The 12,010-nt window shown below is 36.5% G+C and overlaps 2 protein-coding genes across 4 annotated transcripts in view; both read left to right on the top strand.

The window, feature by feature from the left end:
- Window positions 1-12,010, top strand: part of IPO11 (importin 11) — a 241,267-nt gene that overhangs the window by 196,136 nt on the left and 33,121 nt on the right. The window lies entirely within an intron of this gene.
- Window positions 5,456-10,184, top strand: LRRC70 (leucine rich repeat containing 70). Its single transcript, XM_006134431.5, has 2 exons — window positions 5,456-5,832; window positions 6,396-10,184. Exon 2 carries the CDS (start codon window positions 6,407-6,409, stop codon window positions 8,330-8,332), a length of 1,926 nt encoding a protein of 641 aa, XP_006134493.2. The 5' UTR covers window positions 5,456-5,832; window positions 6,396-6,406; the 3' UTR covers window positions 8,333-10,184.

Raw genomic sequence — 12,010 nt, 5'->3', positions numbered from 1 at the left:
TCCTCTGCCTGATCACACCCCCTTCTGTCACCCAAACTCCATCTCAAACCCCAGTCCCTGAGCTCCTTTCTGCACCAGTGCTCCAGCTCAGCTCCCCACCCCTCCATAGAAAATGCAGCCCTTGACCGCTTACCAAAGTCTTGAAGTGCCCGACCATTAAAAATTATTGCTCACCCCTAGACTAGGCCTTTGAGAGTACCCCCTTCCTGGGAACTTTGTCATTTATGCAGAAAGGATAAAAAGTCAAGCTATATTGACCAGAGATTGGATTTTCTACATACATTAAGATATACTATGATTTAACTAGCTTTGACCTACCATGAAGAATTACAGCCCTTTCCATCATGGTTTAGTCAACTTTGCAAAGCTTCTCAAAGAAACTGGCAGTCTTAGAAATCTGTGGGACAGCAACATGTGGTTTGGCCGTCTTATAATCACTACTAGGCTAGGGTTTTAAGAATTAGGTTATTACTTGTGAGTCAACAAGAGGCAAATGCATATGGACAAGCGATGGAAGAAGATATGGTTAAATACTTTAAAGTAATTACTGCTTTTCAAAATGCATTTTCCATAAATACTGTATTCAATGACCCATCATCCTTTCCCACTATTGTGAAGGCTTTTAACACTTGGATTCTGTTTTGAGGGGACATCTGTAGTTGCCCCACTATTGATGCTGTCTGATGAGGATTTCTCCAGTGTGCTTAAGTGGAATTTGGAAAATAAAACCCAAAAAGGAGCTATGTTTTACCTGTAATGGCCAAATAGAAAATTTATTATTAGTCCTATGTGTAAGAAGGCAATTTGAGACAGTAACAGGGAAACAAGTCAGTGTTTGTTTTTAATATACAAAAGAAGTACAGCACATATTTTATGGATAAGACATAATTTTTGTTTTCCTAGAAATAGGTGTTGGCATCTGTCATTACAAAATGGTTTGCAGGACTAGACTGAACTTGCTTTCTAGACTGAACTTTTTTAGGGCAAGTACTCAATGATTTCTCAGTAAAAGTTATACATATTCATGGCACTATATAAATAATTGTTAAAATGAGAAACCTTGAAAAAAATAAACAAATATAAATTGCAAAATCAGAGTAATTATTTTAGTAGTAATGAACAAACTATGGTGCATTTAGTTGGGATGAAAGACAAGATAGGTGTAGTTCATTTTCCAATCAGTTCTCCGCCATACATTTGTCCAAGAGATACTCTGTAAGAGGGCCATTACTGCTTTTATAGCGTGAACATTAAAAATATAGGCTTTTGGCTATTTGAAATAGGGGTAAATTGGGGGTAAATTAGAGCTAAAGAACTACACAGAACACTGAGGGCCAGGACTGGTGATTGTAAACTTTATAAGGCTACGTCTACACTTGCTCCCTAGTTCAAACTAGGGATGCAAATGTAGCCGACCGAAATTGCTAATGAAGCGGGGATTTAAATATCCCGTGCTTCATTAGCATAATCTCTCCCACGCGCTATTCCGCTTGCCAGCTCATTTGAACCAAGAAGTGCACTCCGGGATGTGTTAGTTCGAATCAAACCCCTCATTTTTTGAGGAGTAACGTTAGTTCAACCCAAGAGGTTTGATTTGAACTAACGTGTCCTAGAGCGCACTTCCAGGTTCAAATCAGCTGGCAAGCGGAATAGCGCATGGGTGAGATTATGCTAATGAAGGATATTTAAATCCCTGCTTCATTAGCAATTTTGGTCGGCTACATTTGCATCCCTAGTTCAAACTAGGGAGCAAGTGTAAACGTACCCTAAGACTGCAGAAAACTTAGACAGATGCCCACTTATCATGGGCATTGCCAACTAAAATCATATTGGTTTACAGGTGTCGCCATAACGGAGAACACCCAAGTAGAGAGGTTCAACCTATACTGTTTAGTTACAATCACTGTGAAATAAAGCAAAAAAAAAAATTCTAAATTTGCAAATTGAATTACTAGGACAAATTGCTGCAAAAAAATCTGTATGCTCACTGAAGGGACAAGAAACATAAGAAATCGTTGTTATTCAGTGTTTACTACATACTTTAAAAAAGTTTCTGTAAAATTCCCACTGTTTGGGCATACTAAGGATCTCTCAGTAACATTCTGTGTGCAGCTGGAAAGTTGTTCATATATTCCATTTGCTGTGTTACTAAGGATTACGCAATATAGAGTGACAAGTCTTAGGAAACAAAAACGTCATACAGGCGGGCCGGGTTATTGAAAATCCCAGATCAAATTCTCTATGGATGATACTCTGTTAAAGTAGTGTAAAGAATTTGACCTCAGAATGTACCATCTACAAAGACATGTCCATAGCTTTATGAAGCAAACATGCAGGAAAGATGATAAATCAAGCCTTTAAACATGCATATATATTTACTGTATGTATACATAGTATATGCTTAATCAAATCAAAGTTTGGAGCAGAGTTTAAACTGGCTGGAAGTTTATTTCCATGTCAGCATTTTTGTGTCCCAAATACCTGCTTGTTATAGGAGGGGCAGGTAGGAACAGCTGTAGTTAAGATGTTTTCATTACGTTATGTTTAGTGCTTACAATCTTGATAAATTGGAGGTTTAAAATTTCCCTGACAGATGTGTTCCTCAGGATGATTTTTTTTTTTGCACAATTTTAACAAAAACAGTTGAGTGGCTTTTGAGAACAACTTTAGAAAAAAGTATGCTGTTTTGCCCGTGTTGATTTTTTTCTAACCAGTTTGTTGAGAAGCTTCATTACAACCAGGTATTGGAAAAGAAACTTAATATTTGACAAGAGGTTTCACCACATTGTCAAGCATATTCCCTTTGCTGTCCTGAAGAAAACCTCCCCAGAGGTTTAAAAAAAACAACATACCTTTGAAAAATTAATTTGTACATCCACTGTAGAGATCTGTTAGTGGCAGGCAACATTATTTTTCAAAAATTCATCTGCACTGATAATCCTCCATTGCCACACAACTCCTGTGTGATAATTGGACTGTACATAGGACATCTCCACAGTGGGACTGAGCATACTTCATTCTGGGGATTCAGGAACTTAGCAGGACTTTTTCTGGAATTGCTCATGTTAGCTGCCAAGAGCAGTCATGGTGCTAGGTACCAGAATTGAGAGCAGAGATACTGTCTCTTCTGTGTTATAAATTCTCCCCTCCTAGTCCCATGAGAGCAAGGAAGAGAAGGCAAGGACTAGAATGCAAAGCTGGTGAGGAGACAAATGGGTGACAGGAAGTAGGAGCCATGGAAAAGGAAGGAGGAGTCTGGGGTGAGAAACAGACTTATACATAAGTGCTAGAGCATGCTCACACCAGAACCTAGAATTGACTTAAGTCTGGTGCTATCTAGCAAATTGCTGTGAAACTTACTGGCAAACTCCATTTTGATGGTAGACACACAAAGAAGATAATATCTTACTACTGATATCTTTTAGCTCATGTATTAGAGGTCTGTGCTGTGGATCTAAAATTCCTATATCTGGTGATGACCCATGTTGTGTCAATATGGTTCTAGGTGAATAAAATGCTTATAAAACATTGCATACTTTGAAAAATCAGGCCCTCAGCCTCTCAAGTTAGGCTGCCAAAATTAGTGGACGCATGAAAAATTTATTTCACTTTCTTGTTTGTAAAGTGGAGATAATATCTTATTTGGAGAGGTATTGTAAAGATAAATTCATTAATGTTTGTGAATGGTTCTGGGTGTCATAGAAAAGCCAACGAGGAAATTAGTAATTTTGTATTCAGTGCAGGGTTTACAGATAAGTTGAACCTCTCTAGTCTGGCACTCTCTGGCAACCACTTTTCAGCAGCTGCACTAAAAAAAAAATTGAAGGAACCAAGCTAACTCTCCCACAGGACACACGATGGATCTCAGTAGTGGACTATTTTGAGCACTATATCAAGAACTGGCTTAATCTGATGACAGTTCATAAACAAAATTGTGAAAAAATAGATGGCACTGTCACAGCCACAGTTGTCAACAATTGGGCTTAAAAGAGATATTTTGAACACATGCTGAGTACCCTCAAGCCTATTTCTGGAAAATTGCTGTTTCATTGCTGCTGATGTTGAAATTTGGAAGGAAATGATTGAGATCTTCAAAAGAGAAATATGCAAGGACAGAGTTAAATTACAAGCATTAAAAAAAACAAATGAGACGACCATTATCTCCAGCACATTTTCTTGCAAATAGTCTCAATACTCAGTACCAAGGTCAAACCTTAACTGCTGAAGAAGAGGCTATGACATGGGCATCCAGCAATCACCCTTCCATGATGCCAACTATAATAAACTTCAGAGCACAGCATGAACCATTCAAGAAATATATGTTTGTTGACGATTTATAAAGAAAGTTACACCAGTGAACTGTTGGAAGTCACTGTAGCATTTGGTTTCAGAGACTAAGTGATAATCTCACTTTTATCAGCAGTAGCTGCTTCTGCTGGTGTAGAAAGATTATTTTCTTTCTTTGGCTGATTCATTCCAAATTGAGAAGTCATTTGGGATCTGAAAAAGTAGGAAAGCTTGTTTTTCTTTTCCATATTATAAATAAACAAGAAAATGCAGATGAAGATGACTGAGTTAGCTGCAGAAGTCAATATTTTAAGTCTCTCATGTTGACCTGGCTGACATAGTTATTTTATTTTTAAAAAATATTTCATTTAACTGTTTTATTTAAAAACAATTTTAACAAAAACAGACCTGATTTTAAAAAACTTGAATGTTCAACTGAATTAAAAAATGTATAGGCTTCGTTTGTTAAAATATTATGTGTTTTCCGTTGAAGAAAAATATCCAGCATATATAATGTTGTTTTAGTTCTATAAAACAACGTAAATGTCTCCTTGTTGATGTTCTCCTCCTAATACAGCATGACAAGAAAATCCTCCAAATATTAGCTATTAACCTGTGTAGTTGGAGATAGTTCACCTCCCAATGACTTCATAAATATTTGCTTCAAGTTACCTTTGGTAAATGAAAAAAATCAGTCATTCATTCATTTTCTGATATAGCTGAAAAACTAATCTGAAAAGTTTCAAAATACATCTATATCTGAGTTGTGAAGAGTATGTATTAAGGTTATAACAACCAACAAGAATGCAGTTTTATGTAGAAAATCATGATTAAATCAAGTCTTCCTGACTAGTGATTGAAAGCATGCTTTAAATTATGCTTTAAATAAATTTGATTTATATCAAATCCACCCTGGTTACAAATACTAACCAGATCTGACTTTACTTATGATGAGATTACAGCCAAAGTCCCCCTTTATAGATCTCAGTAGTTTCTAATTTGGCAATGGTATGTTAATTATTTTGTTTGCATTAGGAGCAACTTATTTCTGCAGTCAAATTATGTGAATGCTTAAAATGTTTTTATTTTCTGCTCGAGTATATGCTTTTACATTTATGATGTGTATTATCACAATAAATATGTTTTATCCTGTAATGTTTAGACATACAACTCTTAGTGCACCACCAGTTTTTAAAAGTTAAGCATATAGGGACTGTAATAGCTATGCACTCCAACAAATGAATTTAATTCTGCATTTTCTAGAAATAAATAGCTGAGATTTCCTTTCCAACAATACTTTAGAAGCACAGATAAAATGATTTCCTGTCTCACTATTTCCTGTATCCATGGTAACCTCTCTTTAGCCACTGGCTGTGGAAGAGCCTATGGGTAGAATGTTTCCTGAGTAAACAGTTGCAGAAGCAAGCACTCTAATAAACCAGAATATTGCTAAGAAAAGTCTTACAGCAAGTCTAAAAAGTAAACTTTCAAGTCCAGTGAACTGCATCACAAGCCAACTGTGTTAATATGAATTTGTGGTTTGGGGTAAGACTTTTTTTTTTTTTAACATTTTGAATTTAACTGGGCTCACTTAGAAGTAAAATTCAAAAAAAGGAATGAAAGGTAACTGATGAAAAGAAACTTGTTTGAATGAATTTAAAAATCAGTTAGTCTTTCTTCATAAATGCAGGTGAAGCTTTAAAACTAGGCATTTTCAAATATATAAAAATAAGGGAAAGAATTTACAATGTGAATTTACTGAAAGCCATTGTTATGACAGAGTTAATTGCTTTTAAGTGGTCACTGATTAAATATATTTCAAGTAGCTTGGCGAGTACAATCATTTTCCCATTCGTTTACTGGGTTTTTTTTAGTGCCCTTCTAATATAGGGCAATTACAAAAGTAGTAGCTCAGTCTTTGTTGTTTAATTGTTTAGTGATATAGAACAGACTATTTAAAAGTACTATTTGTTAATTTATATGGCATAGTGTCAGAGAATATTAAAAATATTGGAAAGAGCTGCATCTGTTTTTTTAATTGTATAAATAGAATCTTAGGACTTTCAACAAGCAATATTTACAAATTTGATTTTCTTTATCTCTAATAGCTAAGTCAGAGATGACTGGGAAAACCAAAGACAGGGATGTGTATGGACTTCAAAATTCTGTACCCTGCACAAGAATATTCCTGCATATTCTTAACTGTTTTCTTTTGTTGCTGCTCCAGAAAGAGGTACTTGGCTGTCCATCCGTCTGCCAGCTCTGCACTGGGAAACAAGTTAAATGTCGTAACTTAGGTCTTTCAAGCATTCCAAAGAACTTTCCAAAAAGTACAGTTCTCATATACCTCAGTGGAAATAATATATCACATGTAATTCCTAATGAATTAACAGGTCTTCAGAAGCTTGCTGTGCTCTATTTGGATAATTCCAGCATTTCATATGTGCATCCAAAGGCTTTTGTTGAACTTAATACACTGTGCTACTTACATCTAAATAATAACAACATAAAACGTTTGGATCCAGGAATATTTGAAGGGCTTTCAGATCTTCATTGGTTATATCTTCAGAATAATCAAATATCTTTTGTTCCTAGAGGATTATTTAGTGGTCTGATTTCAGTTCGCTATTTAACTTTTGAAAGGAATCGCCTCAGTATCCTTGGAAGTGGCACTTTCTTGGGAATGATTAGTCTTCAGACACTTAATCTAGCCAGCAATAAGATTTCACGGATCTCAGATACTGCATTTCATCACCTTGGGAACCTTGTGTATTTGTACCTTGATGCTAATAATTTAACACATGTACCATCAAAGGCCATTGGAATACTTAAAAATCTAGAAAGACTTTCCTTGTCTCATAATCCTCTTGGGTCAGTACATCCTTTTGCATTTAAAGGACTTGACAGGCTTGAATATCTGTCTTTGAAGAGTGCAAAACTAAAAAGCATTTTCATGAATGGTTTTGTTGGACTAAATAACCTTAAAAAGTTAATTTTAAGTGATAATGATTTAGAACATATAAATTCTAACACTTTTACTTGGTTGCATAATATAATGTACCTGCAACTAGACAAGAATAAAATAGTTAGTATTGGTGATAATACATTTGAAAAAATAGGTTCTTCTTTGAAGATTCTAAATCTAGCATCTAATAATCTTACCAGTTTGCAGCCGAAAGTGCTCAAGCCTTTGGTTTCATTAACTCATCTACAGGCAAACAACAACCCTTGGAACTGTAGCTGCAAATTGTTTGGGCTTCGTAATTGGCTAGCATTATCATCAGTCTCTGTCAAAATCCATTGTCAAAGTCCCCCAAGTATGCGTGGTAGACCTTTGCATTTTGTTAAATGGACTGAATTTACAGACTGTGCTATAATTACCATTAATCCAGAGACAACCTGGAATGTAACATCTGTGAGTATCCAAAACAGCACCACCGCGTTAGTGATGACATGGCATATAGAAACTACATATGATACACTTGTACATTTGGAAAATGCTAGTACTAAACATGTTACTTTTTGGGAGAGAGCTCAGACCCCATCTTCTAGTCAATTTCTTTATGAAGAACATGCTGCTGGGACTCCATCAGAAGCAACAACAGAGTTATCAGTATTAGCCATGCAAACAGCTGCCCAGATTATGCCAGTTAACTTGACCATAGGGCAGAAAAGCATATTTCCACCAGATTCTGCATCTGTATCCTTAAAAACATCTCTAATCTGCACACAGCAGGTGGAGAAACTGAAACAGGCATTTGACATTTTACTAGCCTTTTTCATTTTGGCTTGTGCTGTGATCCTATTTCTAATCTGTAAAATCATCCAGTTTAGACAAAAGCTGAAAATGCAGGGAAACTCAGCGGACAAGGGACTAGCATACTGCAGTTTTTACCAGGCTGGCAGATACAATGTAACTGACCCAGTTCAGGCCCTACCTCAAAATCCAATGAGGAATTCAGAATTGGACCAAATTAGGCTTATCAAACAAACAATTCCTGAAAGTCAGGCACAGGTCATCCTATTTGAACATTCAGCGTTGTAACTTACTCAGCTACACTTTTGATGATGAATTTATTAAGGTTTGAAATAAGAAATCAAATGCATTAAGTTCTCTTAAAATAGTTGATATTTCTCTGCTACGTCAACAGATTGGTGGTTTTGTGGAAAATGGTATAATTTGAAATTGATATAATGATTAATACTGAAGATTTGTCACTACATTTCTTAACTTTTAACAGCTATATTGTAATTGAATGTTAAGCCTGTTTTGTGGACGAATCTCATTCTACTCTGTCCCCGTTTAAGGAAAGTCTTCAGTCATAACTCCTGCAACTAAAAATGAGTGTTCTCCCTATGTGAGAAACTAAAACTGTGTCTTTAAATGGTTTTGTTCTTTTCAAATATGTATTATTATTAAATTATTCACAGCAGCAACATAAAACAGCTTGTAAATGAGTAAGTAAAACTGATGGTGATTGTTGTTAGCATTATGAAGCTGAAATATTTGTGAGAGAAAGTGGTCTTCTTAGAGAGAGCCTCAATATGTGAATAGTAATTCATAAAGAAATGGAGCAGAAAACAAAATTAATGAGCATTCCTTTTCATTTAACATGGGTTACGATAAATCTGAGAAACAGGCAAAACAACTATAATAAACTGTATATTATTTGTACATAAATGAAAAAATATATGTTGCTCGGAGACTAATTGTTACAGAGTGTATAGTATGTACATTAAAGCAATATATACAATATAATTCATTATCCATATTCTCTATACAAAAATCATAGTCATCCTAAGCCACAGTGTCCCCTCCCCTATTAGTTAATAGCATTTATCCAAATGCCCTGTTACTCAAAAGTTTTGCCTATCCCACAGGCATAGGCAGCACTTGGCTAAGGCTAGAGAAGGTTCAGCCTCCCTAAATCTATATCTGACCTCAGTGATATAGCCATGAGTAGGCTGTGTAAGTCTTATTACCCAGACTCATGCAAATCTGAGCACTAGCCACAGACTAATTCCCCATGTACATGACGGGTTGTGAAAGGGTCTCAGAACTAGATTTTTTTTTCAAGATTGAACCAGGTGGCCAAGGGGCACAGTCTTTTATTACAGCTGCTAGTGCTTCATACCATTCTACTCATCTCTGCTTCCCAGGTAATACAGGCTCTGATTGTTTGGCAATTGAAGCCAATCAGGTTTTGGCCAGAACCCTCACCCAGCAATGGATGAGGGCAGGACATACCTCCATCAATAGGAAATGAAGTAACCTTTCCGCTACCCACCCACAGCCATGGATGGGTTTGAGGCATGCCTCTACCAATGGGGAGGCAGTAACCAGACCTAGATGGCGTAATGGCAGAGCCACTTCCCTACTGCCATAACTGAGCAGTGGCTAGGCCACATTTTAGTGGTATTGTGTGGCTATGCCCCATGTCAGTCCCATCCTCCAATAATATTTTCACTACCCTCCTAGACTCTCAGGCCATTTGGATAAACAGAAGTGAACAGTATATTGTTTGTTTTGTATGCATATCTTTCCTTTCTGCACATCACACTAACTGGAAAATGGGGTTTTTAGAGACATTTTTCTGTGGGTTGAAAAAAGGACGTCATAATATCCAGCATCAAAGAATAGACAGGTATTGCTCAATAGGACGTATTTACTCGTCTATAGATTAATTTTTTTTCTTGTAAACTTATAAATATGCTGGTTTATGTTATCATTCAGCATCCCATTTAAGTTTTTTTTTTAGTTGTGTTTTATTATAGATAGCCTTTTCTGAGGGGCTCTGTTTTGAATCATAAGGTAAAATGACTTTGTATCAGCCAGTACCAGAGATCTAGCTGTTAATTATCAGCATTCATCTTGAATAAATGTAAATTAGATTTTAGTTTGTCTCTTGTATCTATTTTAGCTATTTATTTTTACTCTTGATATTGTTTGATTGTGCCTGCTGGTATTCTGGGGTGTGTGTTAATCTGTTTTCATTTTCTTTTATTTTAGGCCTATATTTACTTGATGTTTTGCTCCCCAAACAATATGAATGATAGCTCTTAAAAAGATATAGAAGTTTGTCCCAACTACTAATGTAGGGTCAAATTTTCAGGCAACCCTAACCTGGGTCTCCATTTTTGTAGGTGTAATTTTGTATATACACCAGAAATCATTTATGTATCTAAGCAATCAAATCTACAAGCACATTTGTGCTTACCGTTTTGCACCAGTAAAAGTGGACACCGATGTTTGAAAATGTGGCCCCAATTGTGAAATAAATGTATATGGTTCAACTATAGAGCCAGATTCTTTGGTGTTGCACATCCCCTTTTCATCATGCTGCCAAGTAGATCCTGGCCAGTTTGCCATAATGCAGTTGGTATCCTCTAGGCATAGAACCATCAAAGGGCTCCTGTGTCATCCTGCTTTCCTGCTGGCAGCACAGGGACTTGTCTGAGAGGCCTTTTTGATTCCCAGCTGCAGTGTCAGTTTCTCAGGTAACTCTAAGTTGCTATTGAAGACTGCTCCTGTTCACAACATTCCCAGTATTGGAGAGGAATGCAAAAACAGGTTTTCTACCACATTCAGACCTGTGCTCTCAATCTACACTCCACTATATACTCCTTGCAATAAATGAGTGTCAAACCCATGATCTCTTTGTGTTAAATGTGGTGCAGCATCAGTTGTACTTTAATGAGACTTCTGTTTTAGGTCATCTATTTGAAGTTTAAAAATCACCATTGACAGCCTACTAAAGCAACAGCTACTATGGGTTACATGGCCTTCTTTCAACCAATGGGATTGTTTAGCATTACAGTGATATAATACTTTTACAATTATGTATGCTCTCGAGATGTTAAGTATAATATGCACATTTATTTAGAAAGGAAGAATGCATAGAAAAGATTTATTGCCTTGGATTCAGATTTAAAATGCGCTTTAGGTAGCATGGTCATTGAAGCTGAAACAAAGCTGTCCAGCATCTCAGCTTTCTTCTTGCCCCATTGAGCGAATTGTCACATTCTGATTCTTATACAGAATCCACTAATCTAGTGGTGGTAGGTTTCCTTGTGGGGTTAATAACAATTACAGAACATGAAGCAATTAGATACTTTTTAAAATGCTGTCTTTCTAAACACTTTCACTTTATATGTCTGTCCTTAGTAGTAAGGGACCAATATCTCCTAGTTAAATAAATCCGTGTAGGAGCTAGCTTAATTTTCTACTAATTAGAAATTCCTTCTCCATCTGTGTATGGCAAGATCCTGCCCCAATGGACCGGAGGTTGAGATCCACTAAGCCCTTTGGTGACCTAATCCTCATGGAAAAGTCCTATGGATTTCAGGCCATCCTGAAGACTCAGAGCTCCCATAATACAATACAGCATTTTTCACAGATGGTGGTGCAGTTTGCTCTTGAAGTTGTGGCCTCCATATGAGCACCTATTCCAGAAACTATATCAAGGATGTATTTCACTGCACGGAGAGCAACAGAGTAGAGGGTATTGCAGACAGTCAGGGTACTTCTCCAGGGAAATCCTCTGGTTTCCATCTTTGAGACGCATAGCACAGACTTGATTATGGGACTATATTAAGGGGATTGGTTGATAATTAGATGTATTTTGGCAGAATCAGTGGTCCCCCCTTTTATATCCCCAGCCAGTTTCCACTGTAAGTGTCTTCTCTTTTAACAGAAGGGAACATACGGACCATAGTTTTATAT

Source organism: Pelodiscus sinensis, chromosome 6 (genome assembly GCF_052426305.1).
Source record: "Pelodiscus sinensis isolate ZL-2025 chromosome 6, ASM5242630v1, whole genome shotgun sequence".
Classification (NCBI taxonomy): Eukaryota; Metazoa; Chordata; order Testudines; family Trionychidae; genus Pelodiscus; species Pelodiscus sinensis.
The sequence above is the reverse complement of the archived record's forward strand: the minus strand, read 5'-3'. Positions and strand labels throughout refer to the sequence as shown.

Excerpts from the sequence above, each read along its gene's own strand:
- LRRC70 (XM_006134431.5), top strand. The coding sequence starts at position 6,407 with ATGACTGGGAAAACCAAAGACAGGGATGTGTATGGACTTCAAAATTCT.